General features: G+C 40.4%; 1 protein-coding gene across 5 annotated transcripts in view; it reads right to left on the bottom strand.

Moving 5' to 3' along the window:
- GLCCI1 (glucocorticoid induced 1) overlaps positions 1-25,473 on the bottom strand; it is a 56,565-nt gene that overhangs the window by 10,000 nt on the left and 21,092 nt on the right. For 2 of the 5 annotated variants that reach the window (XM_073003226.2, XM_073003228.2), the window contains exons 3-6: positions 19,551-19,637; positions 12,243-12,356; positions 8,751-8,903; positions 769-979 (exon numbers count right to left, since the gene is read on the bottom strand). In XM_073003226.2, coding sequence (XP_072859327.2) covers positions 769-979; positions 8,751-8,903; positions 12,243-12,356; positions 19,551-19,637 — 565 coding nt within the window. Of the gene's footprint in view, positions 1-768; positions 992-8,750; positions 8,904-12,242; positions 12,357-19,550; positions 19,638-25,473 lie in introns of all 5 variants that reach the window. The other 3 variants (XM_073003225.2, XM_073003227.2, XM_078377150.1) reach the window with 3 other exon arrangements.

Below are 25,473 nucleotides of genomic sequence, written 5' to 3'. Positions count from 1 at the left end.
TATGTTTATTTCTGCAGTCATTAAGGCCTAGAACATTGGGTTTACCATGAGGAAATAAGCCAGAATTCTAAGTATGCTGAATTCTGTACTCCTAATCAATGCCCTATTTTATGTAGAAGTCCAAAATACATAATAGCAGTGGATCTGCCAACAGTTGAAAACTTCATTACCACACTATAAGCACCAGTCAGACTTTAAGACTGCAATATCATACTCAATTACCTGGGAATAAGTCTTACTGAACTCAGTGGGGCTTACCTCTCGGCAGACATACTGTACATAAGACCATATTGTTAAAACACAGACAGTAAAACATGTCAATGATTTGCTCATCACCACAGGTCACTCCCATGAGATATTTTGTGCACTGAACTGAAAGCATTTTGTCCTTCCATCTTAACTTCTACAGCCAGCGGTTAAGATTCCTTACTAAGAACAACACAGTCACAACCTGGATTCACTTATCTGACAGACAATTCAAACACAACCTTCTTAAATGGAACACTTCCTTAACACTTTGCCTTAACATCTCATACTATAGCCTTCATAAAAAGAGTTACAGGCAATTTGCTGTGTTTTTCTGACATTTATGGAAGATGTTTGTGAAACTGCACAAACAAGAGGGAAAACATGTAAACAATCAAAAACAAATATGACCAGTCTTTGTTCACATCCACAGGACAAAAATAAAATAAAACTGATTTTAGCAGAATGAAGGAGTAGCGGAGTAGAAGCAAGCCACGATGAGCAACGCAAATAGAATCTCACCTTTGTCACGGTCATAAAGCATGTCTTCTGTGGAGCATGGACTCCCATCCTGAGATTCAGGAGGACAAAAGGGAGAGATGCATGGGGAATGGCTGCTGCAACTGCTGCTGCGCTCTTGGACAGAAGGTGTTTGTGTATCAATACTGCGTGTGCTGCTGCTACGGTAGTGAGCAGGTAAGGGTGCTCTTCGGCCATCAGGAATATCCAAGGGCTGCAATGAAAGCTACATTATTAAAATGCATGGTCAGAACCCATTCTCCCACAGTGAAGTCTGAGACCTGGGGGCATTCTGACCTGTGCTAATTTCTTTCAAGTCAGACATGACCTTATGAGAGGGAGGGAAGTCACCTTCCTACAAAAGGAGGCAAGTGACACAATGGTATGCTGTTCATCAACTCATTTGGTGCAAAAGACTGCATGAAAATTCCAGTCACTTGAATGTGCAACTATACTCTTTAAATAAATGTGAGGCCTCGATGCGCTCCAGCAGCTAGGCCACATGCTGAGTTTTATCCTTCCTGAGCAAATGCTCTGACACTTTTTTAAAAATAGTAGCTGTATGAAAGGAACCAAAACAAGACGTCCATGATTAAACAAGAGACAGGAAAAATGGCACAACTTTTAAAGGGCTATCATAATTACTATGACATGCAATCAAAATCTTCTCTTTCACAGTAATAAAGCTCCAAAGCACAGCTCCTGAAGATTTTGCCTGAAAGGGTAGGGAATAATGATTTAAAGGGTCAACTCTGCATACACAACTTTTAAGTTCTTTGTTAAGCTAATTTCTCTTCTGCCAAGGAACTTTGTTAATACTTCTAGGTAAGGAAGTGTCTTAAAAAAAATCAAACCCATATATTTTAGTGCAACTTATGGATTAAACTCCCCTTCACGGATTCCTGTCTTGTCGTGGTGAAGGGGCTTGAGTAATTCAGAGAAGCTATGGGCTATGCCATGTAGGGACACCCAAAACAGACAAGTCATAGTGGAGAGTTCTGACTAAACACAATTCACTGGAGCAGGAACTGGCAAGCCACTCCAGTATCTTTGCCAGGAAAACTCCATGGACAGAAACAAAAGGCTAAGAGATATGATGCTGGAAGATGAGCCCCTCAGGTTGGAAGGCGTGCAACATGCTACTGAGGAAGAGCGGAGAACAGGTACAAGTAGTTCCAGAGCTAATGAAGTGGTTGGGCCAAAGTCAAAAGAACGCTCAGGTGCGGATGTGCCTGGAAGTGAAAGGAAAATCTGATGCTGCAAAGAAAAATACTGCATAGGAACCTACAATGTAAGATCTATGAACCTTGGTAAGCTGGATGTGGTCAAACATGAAATATCAGGAATAAACATTGATATCCTGGGCGTCACTGAACTAAAATGGACGGGAATGGGTGAATTCAATTCAGATGATTATCATATCTACTATTGTGGACAAGAATCCCATAGAAGAAATGGAGTAGCCCTCATAGCCAACAAAAGAGTGGGAAAAGCTATACTGGGATATAATCTCAAAATAACAGAATGATTTCAATATGAATCTAAGGCAGACCTTTCAACCTCACAGTAATCCAGATTTATGCACCAACCACCAATCCTGAAGAGGGTGGAATTGACCAATTCTATGAAGACTTACATCTTCTAGAACTGACCCCAAAGAAAGATGTTCTCCTCATTATAGGGGACTGGAATGCTAAAGTAGGGAGTCAAGAGATAAAAGGAACAACAGGTAAGTTTGGCTTGGAGTTAAAACAAAGTAGGGCAAAGGCTAATAGAGTTTTGTCACGAGAACAAGCTGGTCATCACAAACACTCTTTTCCAACAACACAAGAGGCAACTCTACACATGGAAATCACCAGATGGGCAATACCGTAATCAGATTGATTATGTTCTCTGCAGCCAATGATAGAGAAGCTCTACACCAGGCTTGTCCAACCTGCGGCCCGAGGGCCGCATGTGGCCCAGGTTGGCTCATAATGCGACCCAGTGCAATTTTTATTTTTAAAGAAATTCCAAAGTTTCAAGTTTCAAGTTACACTGCTGGCGCTTGCGGCCGGGGCACCTCACAACGGTAGGGGGGGAGAGGGAAGGAAGGAAGGAGTGGGAGGGGAGGGGAGAGGGGGGCTGCGTGACTGCATTGTGCTGTCCCTGTCAATAGGTGGACCCCCTCCCGGCCCCATAAAGCCACCGGAGTTGAAGCTGGCAGCCTCTGCTGTCTGAGATCGCAGCTGCCGGTAAGCGCGCTTGGAACAGGGCTGCGGAGGACACCTAGGGTTCCCCCCCCCATGTGGCCCAAATCAAATTTATGTGCGGCCCAAACCAATTTTTCATCTTCTAATGTGGCCCAGGGAACGTGAAAGGTTGGACACCCCTGCTCTACACAGTCAGCAAAAACAAGACCTGGAGCTGATTGTGGCTCTGATCATCAGCTTCTCATAGCAAACCCCAAGCTTCAACTGAACAAAGTAGGAAAAACCACTGGGCTAGTCAGGTATAATCTAAACCAAATCCCTTATGAATACACAGTGGAAGTGAAGAACAGATTTAAGGAACTCGATTTCATGGGCAGAGTGCCTGAAAAACTATGGATATAGAGCTCATAACGTTGTACAGGAGGCAGCAACAAAAACCATCCCAAAGAAAAGGAAATGGAAGAAAGCAAAGTGGCTGTCCAACGAGGCCTTACAAATAGCAGAGAAGAGAAGGGAAACAAAATGCAAGGGAGACAGGGAAAGTTACAATAAATTGAACGCAGACTTCCAAAGAACAGCAAGGAGAGACAAGACGGCCTTCTTAAATGAACAGTGCAAAGAAACAGAGGAAAATAATAGAAAAGGAAAAACCAGAGATCTGTTCAAGAAAATTGGAGATATTAAAGGAATTATTTTGTGCAAAGATAGACAGGATAAAGGACAAAAATGGGAGAGACCTAACAAAAGCAGAAGACATCAAGACGAGGTGGCAAGAATACACAGAGGAATTATACCAGAAAGATTTGGATGTCCCAGACAACCCAAATAGTGTGGCTGCTGACCTTGAGCCAGACATCCTTGAGAGTGAAGTCAAGTGAGCCTTAGAAAGCATTTATTTTATTTATTTATTTATTTATTTATTATATTTCTATCCCGCCGATCTAGACCACTGGTTCTTAACCTTGGGTTACTCAGGAGTTTTGGACTGCAACTCCCAGAAGCCTTCACCACCAGCTGTCCTGACTGGGGTTTCTGGGAGTTGCAGTTCAAAAGCATCCGAGTAACAAAGGTTAAGAACCACCGATCTAGACCAAGGGTCTACTCTGGGCGGTTTACAAATTTAAAAACAATAAAACCAAAAACATATAAGTCCAAGACTTAAGATTGGCAGTTAAGATATGCCAGGAGGGAAAGCATGCCCAAATAGCCAAGTTTTAAGTTTATTCCTGAAAACACCCAGAGAGGGAGCCAGGCAGATCTCCACTGGCAAGTTATTTCAAAGGTGAGGGGCCAGTGCCGAGAAGGCCCTACTCCTTGTTCTTTCCTTCTGGACCTCCCTCGGTGTTAGGCCCCTCAGCCACCCAGCCTGGCTGGAACAAGTGACTCTCGCAGAACTGGGTGGGAGAAGGCGCTCTGACAGCTATTGAGGCCCTAAACAATTTAGGGCCTCAATAGCTGGCAGAGTGCCTTCTCCCACCTGTTTCCGTGTTTATTTCAAAGTTTTTACGATTACATATAAGGCCCTTATGTGTAATCATAAGAACTTTGAAATCAACACGGAAACGGATAGGCAGCCAATGCAAGGTGGCCAGCGTGGGGAAAATATGTTTTCACCACAGTAAGAAGTCTGGCCACCACATTTGTACCATCTGAAGTTTCCACGTCATTCTCAAAGGCAGCCCCACGTAGAGCGCATTACAGTAGTCTAAACTTGAGACTATGAGCGCATGGACCAACATAGTGAGCGCTCCCACATCAAGATAGGGATGCACCTGGGCAGTCAGCTGAAGATGGAAATGTGTGGAACGGACCACTGACGACACCTGGGTCTCTATGGTGAGCGCTGGGTCCAGATGTACACCCAAACTGTGGACCTCACTCTTGGTGGTGTCAACCCCCCCAAAGGATAGGGAGTTTCCCAGACCACTGATGTTTATGACACACACCCGAAGGACCTCCGTCTTGCCCAGATTCAGCCTCAGTCCATTCACCTGCATCCACTGCTGAACAGCCTCCAGGCAGCGCTCAAGGGACGAAACAGCATCCACTGTTGTTGGAAAAAAGGAGATATAGAGCTGAGTATCATCAGCGTACTGATGACACAAAGCCCCACATCCCCTGATGACCCCTTCCAGCAGCCTCATATAGATGTTAAACAGCATTGGAGAGGTAACTGAGCCGTGCAGAACCCCACAACTGAGGCTCCACAGGACGAGAAATTCTCTCCAATCTGCACTCTCTGGGGATGGTCCTCCAAGAAGGATCAGAGCCAGACAAGAGCAAGACAACCAATTCCCAACTCGGAGAGCCTCCCCAGCAGAATTGATGCCTTTGAATTGTGGTGCTGGAGGAGTGTCCCTTGGACTGCAAGGAGATCAAACCTATCCATTCTGAAGGAAATCAACCCTGAGTGCTCACTGGAAGGACAGATCCTGAAGCTGAGGCTCCAGTACTTTGGCCATCTCATGAGAAGAGAAAAGACCTTGATGTTGGGAAAGTGTGAAGGCTAGAGGAGAAAAGATGGCTGGACAGTGTCATCATAGCTACCAACATGAATTTGACCCAACTCTGGGAGGCAGTGGAAGACAGGAGGGCCTGGCGTGCTCTGGTCCATGGAGTCATGAAGAGTCGGACACAACTTAATGACTAAACAACAACAACAGAAATTAATTAAAGTGAGGCCAACCATTGTTTTCTGATACCCCTCTCCAGCCACCAGGAATCTAAAAATAATTAAAGTTACAAGGATCTCGATGCATGACAGCAAACTCAGGGGAATCAACTCACATTTCTTTTCACCTAAAATCTTTTTTTTTTTTTTTTTGCTCCTTTTATGGTACAGAATTCATCTGAAGCACAAGAAAATGCCAACTCATGCCAAGATTAAATTTCAAAAGTTAGAGATATCACACCAAAGAATACAGGTGAACATGATATGGGTCTGATTTGAACAAAAATCCAGACTACAGTGCTGAGTTGTGAAGGGAAAGAATATCTAAGAAAAACAAATCGATTTCCTTGCTCCTGAAAAGTTGTCATGAAGAAAATTCTAACAAATATAACAAAAAGAGGTTTAAGTTCTGGGAAAGGATGAAAGATTATTTTAAAGAGCACCTTGTTGTTAAACATCCCACAGATGTTTGAGAAACAGTATTTCTCAAGTTTCAGATTATTATTTTCTCTTCCTTTTATATTCATGGCCTTCAGTTCACCAAGGAATTGTATCTTGGGTAGATTTAGAAACAGAAACTAGAATATTTTCCACATAACATTTTTTTTTCCTTCAAAGCTTTTAAATGGCATCAATGTGTGTACAAAAATAGCTTCAGCTTCCTGTATCTCATATGATAAGCGTATATTTCAAGTTGACGTTTGTTAAACTGCAGTCTAGTCCTATGAACCCATATGAGTAGGCATGCTGGGCACAGAAAGGGGTCTGGATGCTCAAAAGAAGAACCTACAGAGAAATACTTGTTTCAGTTGTAGCTAGTGCACATTTCTTATGGCTCTTGTGAATCCAGAAGAGTCAAAAGGTAATCTCCCAAAAAGGGTAGGTCAAGAAGTCTCTCATTTTCTTGGCCCTCACCAATCAGAACCACCTGGTACCATTGTGATTTACCAGAGAAAAGAGTCCTTGCCATCACAAAAGTACTAATGCCTGCTGCCAATGCAACAGGTGAAGCAAATCCACCTGTAGCTGCATGAAAGAGAAAAGATCCTAGAAATTAATGTTTTTGTGATTTGTTCTATGAACGTTTGTGAATGTACACAAGTATACTTAATCTCAAACATATAAAAATGGTATAGCAGCAAAATACAACTGTAAATCTAAAAGACTATCTGCTTTTTGACCCAGTTCTGTGGCTTTCTCTGTAATTACAATATAAAGTTATGTTGTAATAGTTGATATAATTTAAGATGTTATAATTATGTCTCTTTCATAAACACTTAAGTGTTATTTTTTGTTGCTTTGTTCTGATTTGTTTTGGTTAGAAGACAGATCGCTGCCTTTCCTACATTCTACTGGCTCCTTACTAATGGAGCAGCAAGTAAGCTTATGAAGATGCATGCTGTGATGTCAGCAACAGCTAATGATCTCTCAGGCATTCTCATGACAACATGGGACATAAAGCTTTGAGCTGATTAAAGCCCATGATCCAAAATAAGACGTGCTGCTACTGGAGGGATCAAATCATACTAAGTGGCAATTACTCAACAGATCTGTTTAAATGCCTAACAACTGTATTATTTAGTTCAGTAAATTCAAAAACAAACAAAAATACCAATGTTATATAGCAGAAGATATGCAAGTCCTCTTCCAGCAGGACCCTTTGCTCAACAGGAAAATGAAAGTAAATATGGATATTGAAATTGTTTCTAATATACAACAAGGATTTCTGTCTGACATTTAACACCTATAGAAACAAATATCTCAAAATCAAACTTGTGTAATTTGCATTTGCTTCTGAAATTAGAGCGATTAAAGAATACTTAAATCTACATCAACAAATAAGATTATTCAGATAAAATTTCTCCAATACCTTTAGTTTTAAGATAACAAGAAAAACACTGAATCTACTTGTGCCTTTGGAGGAAGAACTGACAGTAGCTCAGTCTTGTCCAGCATCAAAAGTTCTGGCAGCAAGCCAGCAAACCACTTAAAGCTGTGAGTAGCCCTAATGAAGTTCTTCCTCATGTACTGCTGGATCAGAGCAAGTATTCAGCAGCACAGAGAGATAATGTCCAGCAACAAATTTTTAGAAAACAAGATGAATTTTGTATGATAATTTGTTTGATCAGTGAACAAGTGCCCTTTAATTTTGGCAAATGTAATGACACTGGTCCACTAGAATAAAGCAGGAAGCTGGAACAAAAACAGTACTTCTATCATTTGACTTCACTAAAATTATTTTAAAATCATATTTTCTATTACACATATTTGTTCCAATTACTATACTAAAAAGAAGTTTTCAAGAGCTATTAAGATCATTTTCCAATCATCAAAATTATTAAATACAGCAATATGAGGTTTTTCACTGGTTCTAAGAAAATGCAACTATATACATTGAATTGTCTCCATGTGAAATAACTTTAGTTCAAATGTTTTAAAATCATTCAAACATTGCTAGATTTGATTCTTACACCGATAATAACTGAATGTTTTCAAGTCAATTTTAACTTACAGAGACCTCTTCCAGGGTTTTCTACATATCAAAATAATCAGAAGTGGTTTACTTCTCCCTTCTACAGTGGGGTCTCGACTTACGAACGGCTTGACATACGAACGTTTTGACTTACGAACCGCTCTCATAGGAATATATGGACTCGACTTACGAACTTAGATTCGAGTTATGAACTCTTTTTTCCCTTTTTTTTAAAGCTAAGTCATTTTAGGTTAGAAGGAAAAAAGAAAAAAATATCCCCCTCTAGTGGCAGAAGGCAGAATAGCAGCTTCCCATTAGTTTCTATGGACGAAAAGAGCAGATACGGATTAAATGGTTTTCAATGCATTCCAATGGGAAATGCAGATTCGACTTAAGAACTTTTCGACCTGAGAACTGCCTTCCAATACGGATTAAGTTCGTAAGTCGAGACCCCACTGTACTAGGAGCATCCTGGGACTGTGCAGCTTGCCAAGGCTATACACACTGACTTTCATTTCTCCTGAGGAGGCACAGTGAGGAATCAAATCCCCAACCTCTGGCTCTGCAGCCAGATACCTAACTCACTGAATTATCCATCAGCTATTATTGTATTAGGCCTGCCAAATATCCATTTTAAACACCATCTTACCTTGGACACTTCTTCCTTTCCACTGCTCTCTTTGATGAATACCTTTTCTAATTCAGGGCTTATTCCTTCTACATTGCACGGCACACGTGAAACTGTTGATTTTGGCACTGAACTGTTTGACAGTGGCATAGGGACTGATCTGGAGACAGAAGCCTTTAGAGCAAACAAGAGATATGTTGGATTCAATTAAAACTGGACATGTGGAGAATTAATACAATGAATGGTTAAACAAGGGACTTCTCAAAAAGTACCTTCTCAAAGTTGCAGTTCTAAGGGATATGCATTTGCTTTTTGAATCAAAGAGCACCTCAGAAGCTACAAGTTTTTCTGAGGCCCAGCAGCTCAGTACCATGCCCCACTGCCTTAGCAATCAGTGTAATGGATAGGGAAACAGGAGAAGGACATATGACTATAAAAGAAAAGAATGACTTACTAATTTTGACACTTAAAAAAGAAATATTAAACATATTATCCAAATCAAGCACTATACTGTATAGTGAAACCAATTGTTCAAGCCTCCGCAGCAAAGGTGCTGTGGGACAGCATGGTGAAGATTCGTTGCAGAAAGAAGTCAATCGTTCACCTATCTTAATGGATTTATATATACTGTGGGCAGACCTGCGATGGCCAGCTGCCTTTTTTCGTCCTAGGCAGGTCACACAGCTTCACCCCACCTCAAGAGGAAATCCCTAACAATGTTGATTTATGTGTTGGTAATCTTGAGGATAGACGAGTGCACTATTATCCCCTTGGGGCTGCCCTTGAAGGCATTTTGGAAGCTGCAAAAAGTGCAAAATTTGCATTCATTTTTAATATAACACTTAACTAATTAACAAAAGGATTTCAGAACATCTGACTTAATTAATGGTGCATTTCCCCTCATAAATAGAGAGTGGTGCATGGAAGTTCAGCATTTTAGCACTCACAGTCCTTTTGACGACCACTAGGGAAGAGCTCACAGGACTAGGGAGCTTTCAAGAGTGTCTTTCTGAGGACATTATACAACCTATCATCTTTCCAAATCTAACTAAAACACAGCATGGAGACATAATGTTTTATGGTGGACTAAATATGAGCCTTGTACATTACGCTACAACTAATATACATTTTGTACTTTTCTAAGAAGTTTGAGATTTGTGAAAAAAATATAAGCTATACCACCACACAGAGGAGAAAGCATATACTTTGATATCATAGCTTTGGCATTTTTTTCCATGTGGCCTGCTATGTCACAGTTAACTGGACCAGAGAGAAGATACCAGGAATAGGGGAACCCTAACCCATCACTGAACAGAAAGAACTTTCAAGCAGAGTGAATGTTACTTTCTCTTGCAGCAAAACCAAAGGTTTTTTTTTTGACAACCTTAAGGATTTAAGAAATACGTTTTCCTGTAGAAAATACAAGGAAGATCAGCAGCTGCTGCTGCTCTTAGAAGAAGTCTAAGCAAGACCTAACAGCACCACCACTAACTTCCTAAGACAATAAAGTGGCTGGGAGGATCTCTTGTACTGTCTAAAGATTGAAAACATGTTACATCCAATCACAATGCACACCCTGTGGCAAACAAGGTAAAACTGCTGAGTTTCAACTTCTCCAAAGCATCATTTAGAATTCTATACAATTCTAAATATTTGTAAGGAAGTAAGAATAAATCCTCTTTTTTTCTACATAGTCCCAATGACAATAGAAGAACATAGCTCTATGGGATTTCATGGCATCTATTAAATAATCTTTTAGAAGTTATAAACTATATTCAACCTTTTAAAGCATAACTAAAGGTAAGTATGAATACTGCATAATGAAGACAGGTGATAGCAGGAAGTAAAAATATTGCTATTCCTCTGTCACTGCTGTAGTTAGGTATTTTGTATACAATAAACATTGACAAGCATATATTGTGTATAGTCCTTTAAGAGAGAATTTCTCAGAAGACCTCCATGACTAAATACAGTGGTGCCTCGCACAACAATTGCTTCATACAACGAAGAATTCACACAGCGATGGATTTCTTTGAGGAATTTCCCCCATCGTTTAACGATGTTCTCGTTCAAAGGCTTTCAATGGAGAATAAAAAAATTCACCAAAAATTAACGACGACTCAGAACAACACCAAATTAAGTTTGCATAGGGTTCAGGAAGTGGGCTAATGATTGCAAGCATTTAAAACAGGTTCCAAACATTGTAAGACACTTTTACAGGAGCGAAAAAGGACTTCACAAAGCCACTGAAATGCATTGAGTCGGCTTCAATGCATTTCAATTGGGGAACCGGGTTTCACTCAACGATGTTTCCTATGGCGATTTTCACATAAGGATGGCAATCCGTTCCAATTGGAACGGATTAACTGGTTTTCAATGCATTCCTATGGGAAATGGTGTTTCGCAGAATGATGGTTTCACACAGAGATGAATTTTTTGGAACCAATTAACATCGTTGTGCGAGGCACCACTGTAATGTGGTCAAGATAGCCAAGGAAGAATGGAAGGGAGATACAAAGGACCTCTTCAGTCTGCTGGACTGAGTGAGCTGGTAATTGTGATAACTATTACTGTATTTTTCCATTTATAACACACCACCCCATTTTCTAACCCCAAAAATTAAGAAAACTTAGCTTTGAGGATTCAGCCTCTGGACTCAGAACATTGGATATTTCCAGTCTCTGTTGAAGCTGAACCTACAGGTTCCATCTCCAAGGAGGTACGTTCCAATTGGTTTGTTCAGGATCAGCAGACGTCAGTTCCATAAGGCTCGTGACTGGAGGAAGCTAAGTCTCCTGACTGTAGGAAACTAAGCTTTGTGACTGAAGGAAGCCTATTTACAGAGGCAAGGTATGTGCCGTTATGTTCTCTCCTCAACTATCTCAGCTTAGTTCCATGTAAAAGACACCCCACAATTTTTAGTGTAATGATTTTAGGAAAAAGTAGTGTCATATAGACGGAAAAATACAGTATTTTCTGGCTACCACAAATCTAAAGGAATACAGATAGGTAAACTCTCCTTGAAAATGACAACAACAGCACACCCTGAGTGACCTTTTAGTGGGCAAGGCTCCCTCTAAAGTGCACACGTGTGTGCATGTGCAACACTGTCCCCCTCCGTGCAGGGCTCCTCCTCCTCTCACTCACAGCAATCATTTTCAGCCCCTTTAGTTCCAGTAATGATGGACACCACCCAGTGGGGCTGAAAATTAGAGGGAACATTGTTAATGGGTAATGTAGATATCTAGATCTAAAGAAAGAAACAGAAGTTAAGGCTAACCCTTGTTTCTGCCTACCTGAAAGCTCCAGTGAAAGCTTCATTGCACATTGATTATGTTTTTTAAAGATTATCTCTTCAACTGTTTCAAGATGCCACTTAATTATACTAGAATAAAATTCCCTTAAATTGGAAAAAATACTAGTTAAAAGTGCAGATAAAACTGAAAAGGATATGCACTTTTATTTCTGTGGGGTGAAAAAAATGCTGCCTGAACAAGCCCAGGGTTTGCTTACCTGAGTCTGATTGATTGCTATATGGTTGCCATGGAGAGGTGACTGACGTTCTTTTTCTTTATTGTGACGACTACTCTGTTTACTGCGCTGGAGCTGCTGCCTCAATTTGGCAATCTGATAGGAAGAGACAAAATCAAATAAGATGAGGCATGGAAGAAACAATGCTCACATCTTCAGAGATGAGAAGAAAAAAGAAACCCTGCTGTAACAAGTAAGATTAGCTGGAAAACAACAGTACAACATCCCAGAAATAAAAGGAGGTTACCTACCTGTAACCATAGTTCTTCGAGTGGTCCTCTGTGAATTCACACAAATGGGTTGTTCTGCACCTGCGCTGAACGTCTCGGAAGATTCTAGAGCTTAAAGATACATGATCAGTGGGACATTCCCCTGTGCAGCGCATGCTCCACCCATCCTAGATTCCCCTCAGTTCCTGATAATTGTCCGCCAGGTCAAAGAGTTATTTAAGATAAACCATGATGGAGAGAGGGGAGGATGGGTGGGATGGGTGAATTCACAGAGGACCACTTGAAGAACTATGGTTACAGGTAGGTAACCTCCTTTTCTTCTTCGTGGCCTCTGGGAATGCACACAAATGGGTGACTAGCAAGCTTCACTTACCGGATGGTGGGACATCACGGTAGGAAGGATGCCAAGACAGCGCTGCCAAATCCAGCATCACTGCATACTCTAACATCTAGACGGTAGTGTCTGACAAAGGTCAATGGGGTAGACCATGTCACAGCACAGCAGATGTGAGGTATTTCAATTCCATGTTGGAAGGGATTAGATATTCACAGCGCTCTAGTAGAATGTGCAGTCAAATGATAAGGAGATGATTTGCCTGATAATTCATAGGACAAAGAGATGGTTTGGACAATCCATCTGGACATAGATTGTGAGGAGACTGATGCTCCTTTGTGAGGACCATGGAAGCATAGAAAGTCTACTGGTTTTCCTGAAAGTTTTGGTCCTGTCGATGTAAAAGACAAGCGAGCATCTTACATCTAACAAATGGAGCATAAACTCCAGAGCTGTCGATGGTGATGGAAAGAATGATGGTAAGATGATTGGTTAATTGAGATGGAAATCAGATACAATCTTGGGCAAAAAGGAGACATCAAAATATAATGTGACTTTATCTGGGTGGAGTCGGATGAATGGTGGATCAGAACGGAGGAAAGTAAGTTTCCTAGCTCTTTTAGCAGATGTTATCACCAATAAGAAGGACGTCTTCAGAGACAGTAGTTTAAGATTTGAAGAAGCCATTGCTTCAAAAGGTGGACACATGAGAGCATGAAGGACAAGTTGCAATGACCATTGAGGTATGATACATTGACGTGGTGGACAAATGTTATTGAGTCCCTTAAGAAACTTCTTTATCATCAGGTGAGACAAGAGTTTTGCTGATACAGAGTTAGCTGGTTGATGGGCAACAATGGCAGAGACATAGACTTTTAAAGTGGAATAAGAGAGTCCAAATTCAAACAGATGGAGTAGAATGGTAAGTAGTGTCTTCAAAGAGAGGTATTGCAGGTAGATCGAGAACACACTTCAAAGTGGGAGTCTCCTCCAAGCTGTCAGATTCAACTATGGAAGTCTGGATGGTAGACCATCCTGCCGTCCTGTGTCAGAAGGTCGGGAAGGAGAGGTAGTCAGAATAAATCCGTCGACATCTACCTCAGGTGAGTGAACCATGGTTGCCTCAAACACCAGGGAGCTAGGAGGATCGTGTTCGATTAGAAATGTCAAATTCGGATGTCCATTGAATGAGTGGTATTGGTGGGAATAAGTAGAACAATCCCATGTTTCAATCTGTCATGAACATGTCTCCGATGGAATTCTCATCTGCTCTGGCTCGAGAGCAATAGACGCAGCATTTGGCATTCGTCTTTGAGGCAAAGATATCGATGGTGGGTATACCCCATCAACGGCAAAGGTGACCGAAGACGGAATCGTTCAGAGACCACTCGTGTGTTCTCAATGTCAAACGGCTGAGGTGATCTGCAATGTAGTTCTCATCTGTGGAAATGTGTACTTCTATCGGGAAGATGTCATGTTGGTAACACCATTCCCATAGCTTGATGGTGAGGTACTGGAGTGATAAAAAATGGGTGCCTCCTTGCTTGTTCACATAGTATAGAGCCGTGGTATTGTTTGTGGCGAGCTGTACTACACGTACCTTGATGATTGGTAGAAAGGCGTGGAAAGCTTTGATAATCGCTAGATGATCGATATGGCACATTCTTTCTTGATTTGTCCATAGGCTGTGAATTTTGTAGTGAAGGCAATGTGCTCCTCATCCAGACGGGCTGGCATCGGCGGTAACTTGCACCGTCGGTTGGAACAGCTGAAAGGGTCATCCTATGAGCAGATTCAACAGAGATGTCCATTAGGTGAGTTGTTGGGCTAATTCTGGTGTTACTGTCAGTCACATAGATGGGTGGTCTGTCATCGGGTTGAATAGTGACATGTACCGCAACTGAAGAGACCTTATTTTGAGTCGGGCATGCTGAATCACCGAAGCTGTAGATGCCATGAGCCTGAGGAGGCGTTGGCCGTGATGGGCTGGTATGGAAGCTCTAAGTCAGAAAGGTTGAATGGCAGTCTTAAATCTTATAATTCTTTCTTGAGGGACAAATGTTCTGGCCTGTAAGGAGTCAAAGAAGGTTCAGATGTAAGTCCGAGGTGCAATTTTGTAAAGTTCACCTTGAGTCCAAGACCTTGAAGTGTGTTGAACGTGGTGGTGGTGGCTCTGACGGTGTTGTAACAGGATGGTGCGACTATCAACCAGTCGTCTCTATAGGGGAAGATGTTTATGCCCTGAAGCCGAAGATGCGCCATGACTGGTGCCATGTACTTTGTGAAGGTCCTCGGTGCCGTAGATAGACCGAATGGGAGAGAGCAGAATTGGTAAGTGATGTTGTCGTATCGGAAGCGCAGAAATTTGTGGTGGCATGGGTGACTCGATATGTGGAAATAGGCATCCTGAAGGTCGATCACGACGAACCAGTCTCCCTGTGAAAGTAGAGGAATGACAGTGTCTAAAGTCAACATTCTGAATTGTTGAGGTCAAATGAATTTGTTGAGGTACCTGATATTGAGGATGGGACGGAATCCTCCATCCTTTCTGGGGGGACCGAAAACGCGGCTAGAGAAAAATAGAAAAACTCAAAGGGGAACGTGGAATAAATGATTGGAAATAAAAAAGGTAAATTTAAAGTACTGATTTAGTTCATCTGATTTAGAATGAAATAGAATCTCAAAGGCAAGTGACAATCGCCCAATTCTTCCGGAAGACATCTAAACGACACAGCTAAAAAAAGGAACTGAGGGGAATCTAGAATGGGCGGAGCATGCACTCCATGGGGGAATGTCCCACTAATCATGTATCTTTAAGGTACAGAATCTTCTGAGAGGTTCAGCGCAGGTGCAGAACAACTCATTTGTGTGCATTCACAGAGGCCACGAAGAAGAAACATAGATTATCATTCCGACTTGTTATATAACATGTAGTCATCTTGGCCTAAATGAGTTCTTCTAAGCAATTAAACATTAACAATGTAACAAAGTTTAGTTTAAAATGAAGCACACTTTTTATAATACTTCAGAAAACATGAAGTGCTAGCTCTGAGAATCAAAAATGTTAAAGTGTAATTATGTAATTAACTATTTTGAAAAAAGGAAACTAATTCTGAGTTGCTCCTGTTATTTTAAATATATATTCTTTACAAAGAAAAAAATGCATTGTATTATCATTGTAATATGTTGCATTTTCATGTATATTTCTCTGATTCTATTTGTGACTCTAATCTGGTAAATAGGAAAGCCAAATAGCATTGCATACACCTGGGGGGCAGAACAGTTTTAGGGATAGGATCATACTTCTGCAATATTAGGGAGCAGGCCGGGTAGGTGGGGCTCGTCAGCCTTAGAAGGCAGCCCATCTAGGAGAAGGAAAACTCCAATTTCAACCCTCCACTGCCTTGTGGCTATATCCACTGATGGAAAAGGCTTCAGGAGTTAACCTCGAGGCAAAATCCAGAGCCAGAGTCCCGGAGGCAGTTCTGGCAACTCCTGCAACGTCGTTGAAACCAGTTGTATTGGCTCTTGCCTTTCCACTGGACTATTTCAGCGATATGGAGAGGGGAGTTTTGCTGCTTGGGTAACAGCCTATCCGCCATATTATTTTACCCAGGCTTTGTGCTCTGGAGAGGACACTCCAGCTTCACATACAGCGTTGAAATAACACAGGAAGTAGCAGTAACCGGTTATAAGTCTTTGCTCGATTAGAATAGAGCATGACGCTAGAGGCTACTTCTGACAATGAGAGACGTCACTGCATCTTGCTACGGTTTGTTAATCTCACGGGGTGCATGGGGTTTAGAGTGAAAGCGGAAAAGCAGATTGACAACCCTGGATCATGCAACAATCATAAGAAAACTTTAGCAGAAATAAAAGTGGCCTTGGATTCCCTCGCCTCCGGCAAGGCATCTAGGAAGGATAACATCCTTGTTGAAGTCCTGAAGTGCTTTAAAGAGATCATCACCACTGAGCTGTATGAAATCTTTTGTCTTTGCTGGGGGGAAGGTGGAGTATCAGGACATGAAGGATGCAAACATCGTCACATTGTATAAGAACAAAGGAGACAGCGGTGACTGCAATAACTACCGTGGCATCTCTCTTCTCAGCGTTGTAGGGAAGCTGTTTGCCCGTGTTGTGCTGAAGAGACTCCAGGTGCTTGCAGACAGAGTCGATACAGAATCAGTGTGGATTTCGAGCTAATAGATCCACCACTGACATGGTATTCTCCCTCAGGCAGTTGCAGGAGAAATGAAGGGAACAACAACAGCCAATCTTTCTGGCCATCATAGAACTCACAAAGGCCTTTGATTTGGTTAGCAGGGACAGCCTTTTTAAAATATTTCCCAAGATTGGATGTCCACCTTGATTCCTTAACAACATCAGGTCCTTTCATGAGGAAATGAAGGGCACTGTGGTTTTTGATGGCTCAATATCAGATCCCTTTGACATCTGAAGCGGAGTGAAGCAGGGCTGTGTCCTAGCACCGACTCTGTTTGGGATCTTTTTTGCTGTCATGCTGAAGCATGCCTTTGGAACTGCAACAGAAGGTGTCTATCTCCGGACTAGATCAGATGGAAAGCTCTTTAATCTCTCTAGAATGAGAGCAAAGACCAAAGTCCAACTGAAATGCATGCGGGACTTCCTCTTCGCCAATGATGCAGCTGTTGTTGCACACTCTGCTGAAGACCTCCAACAACTCATGAATCATTTTAGCAAGGCCTGCCAAGACTTTGGACTAACAATCAGCTGAAGAAAACACAAGTCATGTGAAAGGGTGTGGACTCACCTCCCTCTAATACCATCTCGACGCAAGAATTGGAGGTTGTTCATGACTTTTTGTACCTTGGCTCAACAATCTCTGACACTCCCTCCCTAGATGTCGAGCTGGATAAATGCACTGGCAAAGCAGCTGCCATGTTCTCTGGACTCACAAACAGAGTATGACTTAATAAGAAGCTGACGGCATATACCAAGACCCAGGTCTATAGAACCTGTGTCCTGAGCACACTCCTGTACTGCAGTGAGTCCTGGACCCTTTTTGCACAGCAGGAGAGGAACCTGAACACGTTCCATATGCGTCGTCTCTGACAAATTTTTTTAATCACCTGGCAGGACCAAGTTCCAAATAGAGTAGTCCTAGAACGAGCTGGAATTTTTAGCATGTACACCAGGGGTGGGCAATTAATTTCTATTGGGGGCCACACGAAAAATCTGAACTGTGTTCGGGGGCCGAACCAACTTTACTTAAAAATAAAATGAAACAGAGATGTTATGATTGTTTTTATTTTAAACTTGTTAATCTTCACAAATACTAAGGAGGTTTTTGCAGTATGTTAAAAATAAGCAACTGATCAACTTTAGACAAAAAGCTATAAATGGTTTTGATGTTCAAAACTGTCCACGGGCCGGTCAGGAGTGGTTCGTGGGCCATATGTGGCCTTCAGGCCCCACTTTGCCCAGGTCTGATGTACACATTATTGAAACTGCCACATCTACAATGGCTTGGGCATGTCGTGAGAATGGCTGATGGTCAGATTCCAAAGGATCTCCTGTATGGAGAAACAATGCAGGGAAATCACCCCAGAGGGAGCTCACAACTGCAATCCAAGGATATCTGAAGACCTTAGGAATGGACCTCAACAGATTGGGAAACCTTGACATCCGAGACCCTTGTCCAGCAGGCCGAGGCAAAGAGGCAGACCCAAAACCAGCAAAGTCAGGGAGCTGGACAGGGGACAGATTGTATTTGTCTTTAGTGTGGAAGGGACTGTCACTCTCGAATTGGCCTCCTCAGCCACACTAGACGTTACCATAGTCTCTCGAGACTGAAGGATGCCTGATATTACTTTCTTCAAACCACAGGACTGTCTGGACTTGCAAGCTTCGCAGAAAAAAATATGCATCTGTGTTTTGTAAACTAAAATAGCCAATTAATGCTGACTTTAAAAGAAACTGCCAGATAGCAATTCTAGCTATTCAAAGCCTTAGTTCCACAAAATTTGTAGCTTCCGAAAAGGCAACAACAAAACCAAAACCCAGAACATATACGTATTTGTTTGGCCATACACAGAAAAACATGTAATACAATACATTTCAGTAACATCTTTTACTGTACTTCTGTAAATACCAGAACACGTCTTAATACCATGCACAAATATTTCACTCCTGAAAAAATGTACTCCTGTATCACATCTATTTTTAAATAAATGCTATCCTATTCTTAACCATACAAACTGTTTCTTTCTTCATCCAATTGTTAACATACTAGCAGAATTTTTTAATGATATTCAATGGCCTATTTTTCTGACAGCAAGTAAATGTAACAATCCCTTAACTGTTTTCTATTTTCTGACTCAAAGACATTAGCTGATTTCATGTTCATTACAGGCTGTTAATGATCACAACAATATGTTGTATTTTAAACATCTCTCTGGAGATATATCAGGGTTCACATGATTACTTGGGCTGATTTGATTGTTATTACACATCTACCTGTGGAACAGCACACAATAATGCAGTATTGTACACATGTTAATCATACCACAAAGATCTACTGTGACTCCCCAATGCTCTCTGTTGTTCAATTCACATTAAGAGAAACCTTAACCTAAAACAAGGAGCACAAAGCATGAATGTGCTCCCAATGAAAAAGTACAGAACACTGCATCTTACTGTAACTGAGAAACTTCATGGATGGCCCATTGCCAACTGTTAAGGACTTACTTCTTTTAGTTGATCAGCGCTCCCCCATGAAGCTGAACGCTGATGCGATCTCTTTTCTAACACCTCTTCTGCCCAACAGTTAGGTGTCTAAATAAATGAAAATCAACAAGTATGATTTGGTGACTCTGCTCTTGGTTTACATGTGTAATACAAGAACAAACCCCATTCTGCAACTATAGTTTACTTTGAAGGCATTTATACACTCATCTTATAGCAACCTTAAAACAGTATTTATTATTCAAAAATACTAGACACAATCAAAATTATGAAAACACTGACTGGTATTATATGACAGATACAAGTTTTAACCAATATCGGTGCAGTCTGAATGCTGTTCCTAATACTGCCATTTTTTTTTTTTTAGCTCAAATGGTGTTATTTCTGAGATCTGCAACTGCTTACTGTGTGAAATGTCTTGATATTGTTCCCAAAGTCCCAATGACTACAGGGACCACTGAAAGGTGTTTCATCCACAAGCTATATGTTCTGATCGGGAGATCTCTGTATTTTGTTAGTTTTCCGTTGACTAGTATTACATGTACAGTAATTGTTGCTGTTATTTAGGGCTTGGATTATGAAACAAACTGCTATGGCTTGTCCAAGCTACAACTTTGTGGATAAAGAGATAAAATTTAAACCAGAAGACTTTCTGATTCACAGCTCACAGTTCTGCTCACTGCACATCAACTTTCTGTCAAAACATAACAGAAAACATAATATTTTTCTCCATACTTTCCTAACCACAATTTTCACCTTAGCCCTTTGCTACATATATACAGAAATGCACACTTTCAACATGCACCTAATTTAAAAACTTATCGTAAGCAAGAGTGCAGACTATGCAATATAGTTTATATTACATGCCTCATTTTCTTTAAACGACATCTGCACTACTAAAAATGTGATTTTCAAGGATACAATCAGCCACACGAACATAAACAGATGTGCAAAGTTTCAAAACAATGGCGGCATTTGTTTAGAAATGCACAAATAAAATACCTGAGAGAAGCTTCAAAATAGATTACTTTAAATCAGAAAAAATAGCTCAAAAAAGTGTGTGGTGGTGGGGAGACAACTAGAAATTTTACTAAAACATCAAAAGTATCAATCTATGGAAATCACAGAAATGAAAGTCACAATTTTGTTTAAGAAGTGTCAGAATTTAAAATAAAGCTGCTTCTCAGAGCTTGCCCCCACAGAGAAAATCTATTTAGTCAATACCATTTAACTTTTTACACTTTTTGACACCAAAATAGCACCATCATCAATTAATATATTGTACTTTAATAATATATGTACTTTAATAATATATTTATATCACAACATGCTTACATTGAATAGGTAGTGAACATTTAAAATATTCATATAAACTTGTAAGAGACCATAAAATTACAGTTGCTCTACCAATCCTACATTACAGATAGGTGCTAGGTACGCTTCCTAGTGTTGTTGGACTGCAACTTTCATCATCTGTTACCAGTGGCTGCACTGTTGCTAGTTACAACCCAATAATATCTGGAAGGCTTCAAGAGTGTAAGTTTGCTTAATTACTCTCTCTTTTCTCTTAGAATAATCAGATGAAGTAGCAACAGCAGATACAGCAAGAAATTGAATAAGAGGCAGATGTGGGCAACCAAACAAGCATACATTGAAAAGCAAAATGGGATGAAAGTAATATAATAGCTCTCCTGATGACTTTTCCTGTCAGCCTTCTTCACTGTTCAGCTTGCACACTCATACATAGTGATTGGGAATACAAGACAGTGGATGATCTTGGTCTAGGTCTCCAGTTACACATCCCTACACTTGATTATATTTTATAATTCATTCATTGCTGCCCTTCTGAGACTCTTCTCATTTCTTGGCTGCAGTCTCCACGTAAGATTGATGACTGAGCCAAAGTATACAAAAATCTTTAACTTTCAATTTCTTCATTGTCAATATTAAACTTGTGCTCTTCTGTAGTCATAATTTTGATCTTCTTAATGTTCAACTGCAGTCCTGTTTTGGCACTTTCTTCTTTTACTTTCACAAAGTCATTTCAAATCATTGCTGCTTTCTGTCTGTAAGATAGTGTCATCTGCATATCCCAAATTATTGATGGTTCTTCCACTAGTTTTCAAGCCTCCCTTCATCTGAATCAAATGAGCGGACATCCATTTTGCCAAAACAAAACAAAGTGCCAAGCAAAACAAAGTCTGGTGCTTCATTTCATTTTGGCAAAATGGATTGCACAAACTGAAGGTGTTTTTTTTTCCAATTTGTAGTTTGGTTCATGCCCATCTCTATCAATGGGAAATAGGGACATGGCAATCTGAGGCAAGGTGACATGGAGACATAGCAGTCCTATTTGTACTTCTCTTTTTAATCTAAACTTTGTGCTAAACTGATGAGTAAACTATTTTCTAGAGGCCTCTAGATTTTAAGCTGGGATCCAGGTTAAATGAATGTGCATAACTGCTATAAGAGGAATCTTGGGAAATGTGGCTCCCTAGAGTGTGAGAATTGTGCTAGATTCCTAAACCTCTTCACACAACCAAAATGCCCACAATTCTCCAAGGAGACCAATTACAGAAACCCTCTAAGTAAAGTAGTATAGGTATTTAGAAAATGCTGAAAGGATTACTTTCAGGTACTTAATGTAACACCTTGCATTCAGTCCACCTATTTTTCATTTGTCCTTTTACACTCAAGTGGCACATGGAACTGTCTTACCCCAGCCTAGCTAATGAATTGCAGCTGATTACTCTTCTTTTGAAAGAAGGTTGGCAAAGAGCCTCCATCCAAAGCATGCAAGGTCAGGCTATTGGCTCATCTAGTATTCTTTACTACGACTGGTAAAATCTCAAGCAGAGGTATTTCACATGGTCTACTACCTGATCCTTTCAACTGAAGATACCAGAATATTAACCAGCTACATATTAAAGCCTTGACTAAAGTGATCAGTAGGGGCTGTATATTCGAAGAATGTGCATTTTCAATGAGCTGTGTCATTTCCATTTTAACAGCCAGGATCAGAAAAGTATCATGGCACATAAAGCAAGTATTCCTGATACGTGTTGTAATCCACCCAAATACAGATGCTGTGATACTCATGGGAGTGGGATACAAATTGCATTAAAAAAAACAATAATTCTTTACACTGCTATGTAGGTATGAGAGTATCCATCCATACCAACAGTACCCCTGATTTAAAGTAACCATACCAAACAAATAAACTCAAAGGTAAGACTACTAAGAACGGGTTTAAGATTCAAGTGTATTACCAAAATATTGAAGCTCCTTGCCAAACATTCTTTTTTAAAAAATGCTAATAAACTACAACTAACTAGATGTACTGATTACAACAACCTCAAGATTTCAATAGTGACTGAAATCCTGTTCTGCAAGTTGCACCAACTTGGGGAACAGTACTAAGAGTGGTGATGTCATTAGCAGTGATGATTGTTTGGAAATAATTTCTGGTTCCCCCAAAAGGTTTTGAAGTTTCAATGGAAACCTTTTCATAATGGGGAAGCTCGTGGATGCTGTAGGTCTGAGGGTAGTCTTTAATCTAAAACTGTAAAGCTGTCACCATTGGTAAAGTCATCTCCATTTTGCAGCCCCCAATGACAAAGGGGATTTCATGAGATCTTTAGACTTTTGTGGGTGGGGGAATTAAAAAAAACTTTATTTCCAAAAATCCCTGTGGATGATGAATGATAAGCCTTACACAGCATAGCTGCACAAACAGGATTCCGGCCAGTGATTCGTAATTCACTAGGGAAGATGTAAGCACTGTGAATTAAGTTTTAACACTGCTCTAAACATCCTTCATATGGAAAGGTATAATTTAACATTCTTACCACCTACTCAGCTGTGAACATCTTCAAGCATATTAAATTCAGAAGATGAAGTAACAGCTACACTGTTGGTGCATTCAGAAAATAAATTATTCACTCACAGTGAGTCATGACAGCAGAGATGTTCAGAAAGATACAAGAGGTCAAATGCCCTATCTACCATTCTGGCTCAGCACAATTCTGTTTAAAATGGATTCGAAAAGTACTGTAGCAGTATTTTTTTTCCAGATCAATGAGATGGAAATGAGTTTACATTTCTATCACTTTTCTTAATTACAATGAACATAGAGAGAGGAAAAGTCTCACCAAGTCATCTGTATATAAAAAATGAAAATTTCATTGTACAGTACTACTATTAAAGAAGTGTTTGTTTTTTTAACTCAAAAATATACTGAACTTTTAAAATATATCTACCAGACAAAGAGAAACCAAGTCCCTTTTCCCCCTCAATAGCTTTATTCAGGCATTCAGAAAAGGGCTAATCTGAAAGCGTGAGCAGAGTTCTAGATCTACCCCCCAGTTTTCACTATCTCCACCTGAGTACAGACAGTCTGGTATATAGTACTATACAGTACATCCATCTTCTCTGCACAATTAGAAAGTATGATTCTTCAAGGATCACAATCATATGGAGCCACTTCAGACAACCCTTATTGCCATGGAGACAGGGACAAGCAGCAGATGGGGCTAGAGACTCTACTTTTAAAGCTACATACTCATAAATGAAGAAACATTTAATTATTAATATAAGCAGCAGCACGGTTCTTTGACCACATTCTACAACCTTCAATACTTCATGAATATCTTTTCCCTCCCCCTTTTTCCCCCAGCACTAACTGTACCCTGGAAAGACTACTACACTGGCAGAAAGCCCTTCCAACATTGTAGATGCCTTATATATAAATAACACTGCTTGTTAGAGACAATTATCAGGGATCATCCCTGCAAACTTGCAATCTACCATTTCTGCTGTCCCAGAAACAGTACGTAATGCTGATGTTTTGGTACAAAAGAAAACAAACTATTTATGTCCAGGACAGTTGTCCATATGTATATGCACAGTCCCGTTATGATCGCTGCAACTGTCTGCCAAAGAACAATCACCATGTACTTTTGTCCTTTTCAACATTTTAGAAGAGTCTTTTCTATGCATTGTTTATTTTATACCTTGTGATGTAAATAAAACATGCAGAGAGAACAGATTGTTGAAGTATTTCCTCGTGTGGGGTGTGCATATGTGGGAACAGCTAACTTGGTGACTATGGGGGCTATATCACTAAGTTTTTAAATCTCCTCCCCTTACCCCGATTAGGTAGTGTAGGTTTCACAACAAATGCTTTACATGGACTGTAGCTTTCATGAACACTGAAACAACTGCACTAATGCCTGAATGCATGACCCAGAAATAACACAAACGAAAAACTATGTTTTCTATAAGCCAATTTCTGCCTCCCCCCCCCAACTGACTTCCTGTATGAAGATGTTTGATTCTTGGCAAAATGATTTCACTTTCTAATATTACTGCAAGAATATGGACTATGAATAGGTTGCCCACAAGAAATCTCTACTGTCCACTTGTTAGTTCATAATACACGTGGTAAAGACTTAAACAAGATTATTGTGGCCTCTGGGACACAGATAAAGCTTTAACAGCTCTCTAAGGAAAAAGAATTGCTACAAAGAATGTAAATATTTGCTTACTTAAGTTTTTAAAAATAGTATTGAAGATGAGGTGAATAATGCAAGCAACATGACAGTGTTGTCCTCTGAAGATGCCGGCCACAGAGACTGGCGAAACGTTAGGAAGAACAACCTTCAGAACACGGCCAAAGAGCCCGAAAAACCCACAACAACCAACATGACAGAACTTCTTACTTATACCATGGCATGTGCCGGGAATGTTCTTAAAGTCAGGTGTTCTTGTCCAAATCTTTAGGTGAAAAACTACATAATGAGAATCTAAACATTTGTTCTTAATAATCAGCACAGTTGCCAATAGTGGCATTTGTATGGTGCTTTGCTGTCCATTCTGCTTTGTATAAAACTTGATACGAACAAGCTGGTTTATTTCTTGATTAGCT

The sequence above is a fragment of the Pogona vitticeps genome, chromosome 6 (genome assembly GCF_051106095.1).
Source record: "Pogona vitticeps strain Pit_001003342236 chromosome 6, PviZW2.1, whole genome shotgun sequence".
Lineage (NCBI taxonomy): Eukaryota > Metazoa > Chordata > Lepidosauria > Squamata > Agamidae > Pogona > Pogona vitticeps.
The sequence above is the reverse complement of the archived record's forward strand: the minus strand, read 5'-3'. Positions and strand labels throughout refer to the sequence as shown.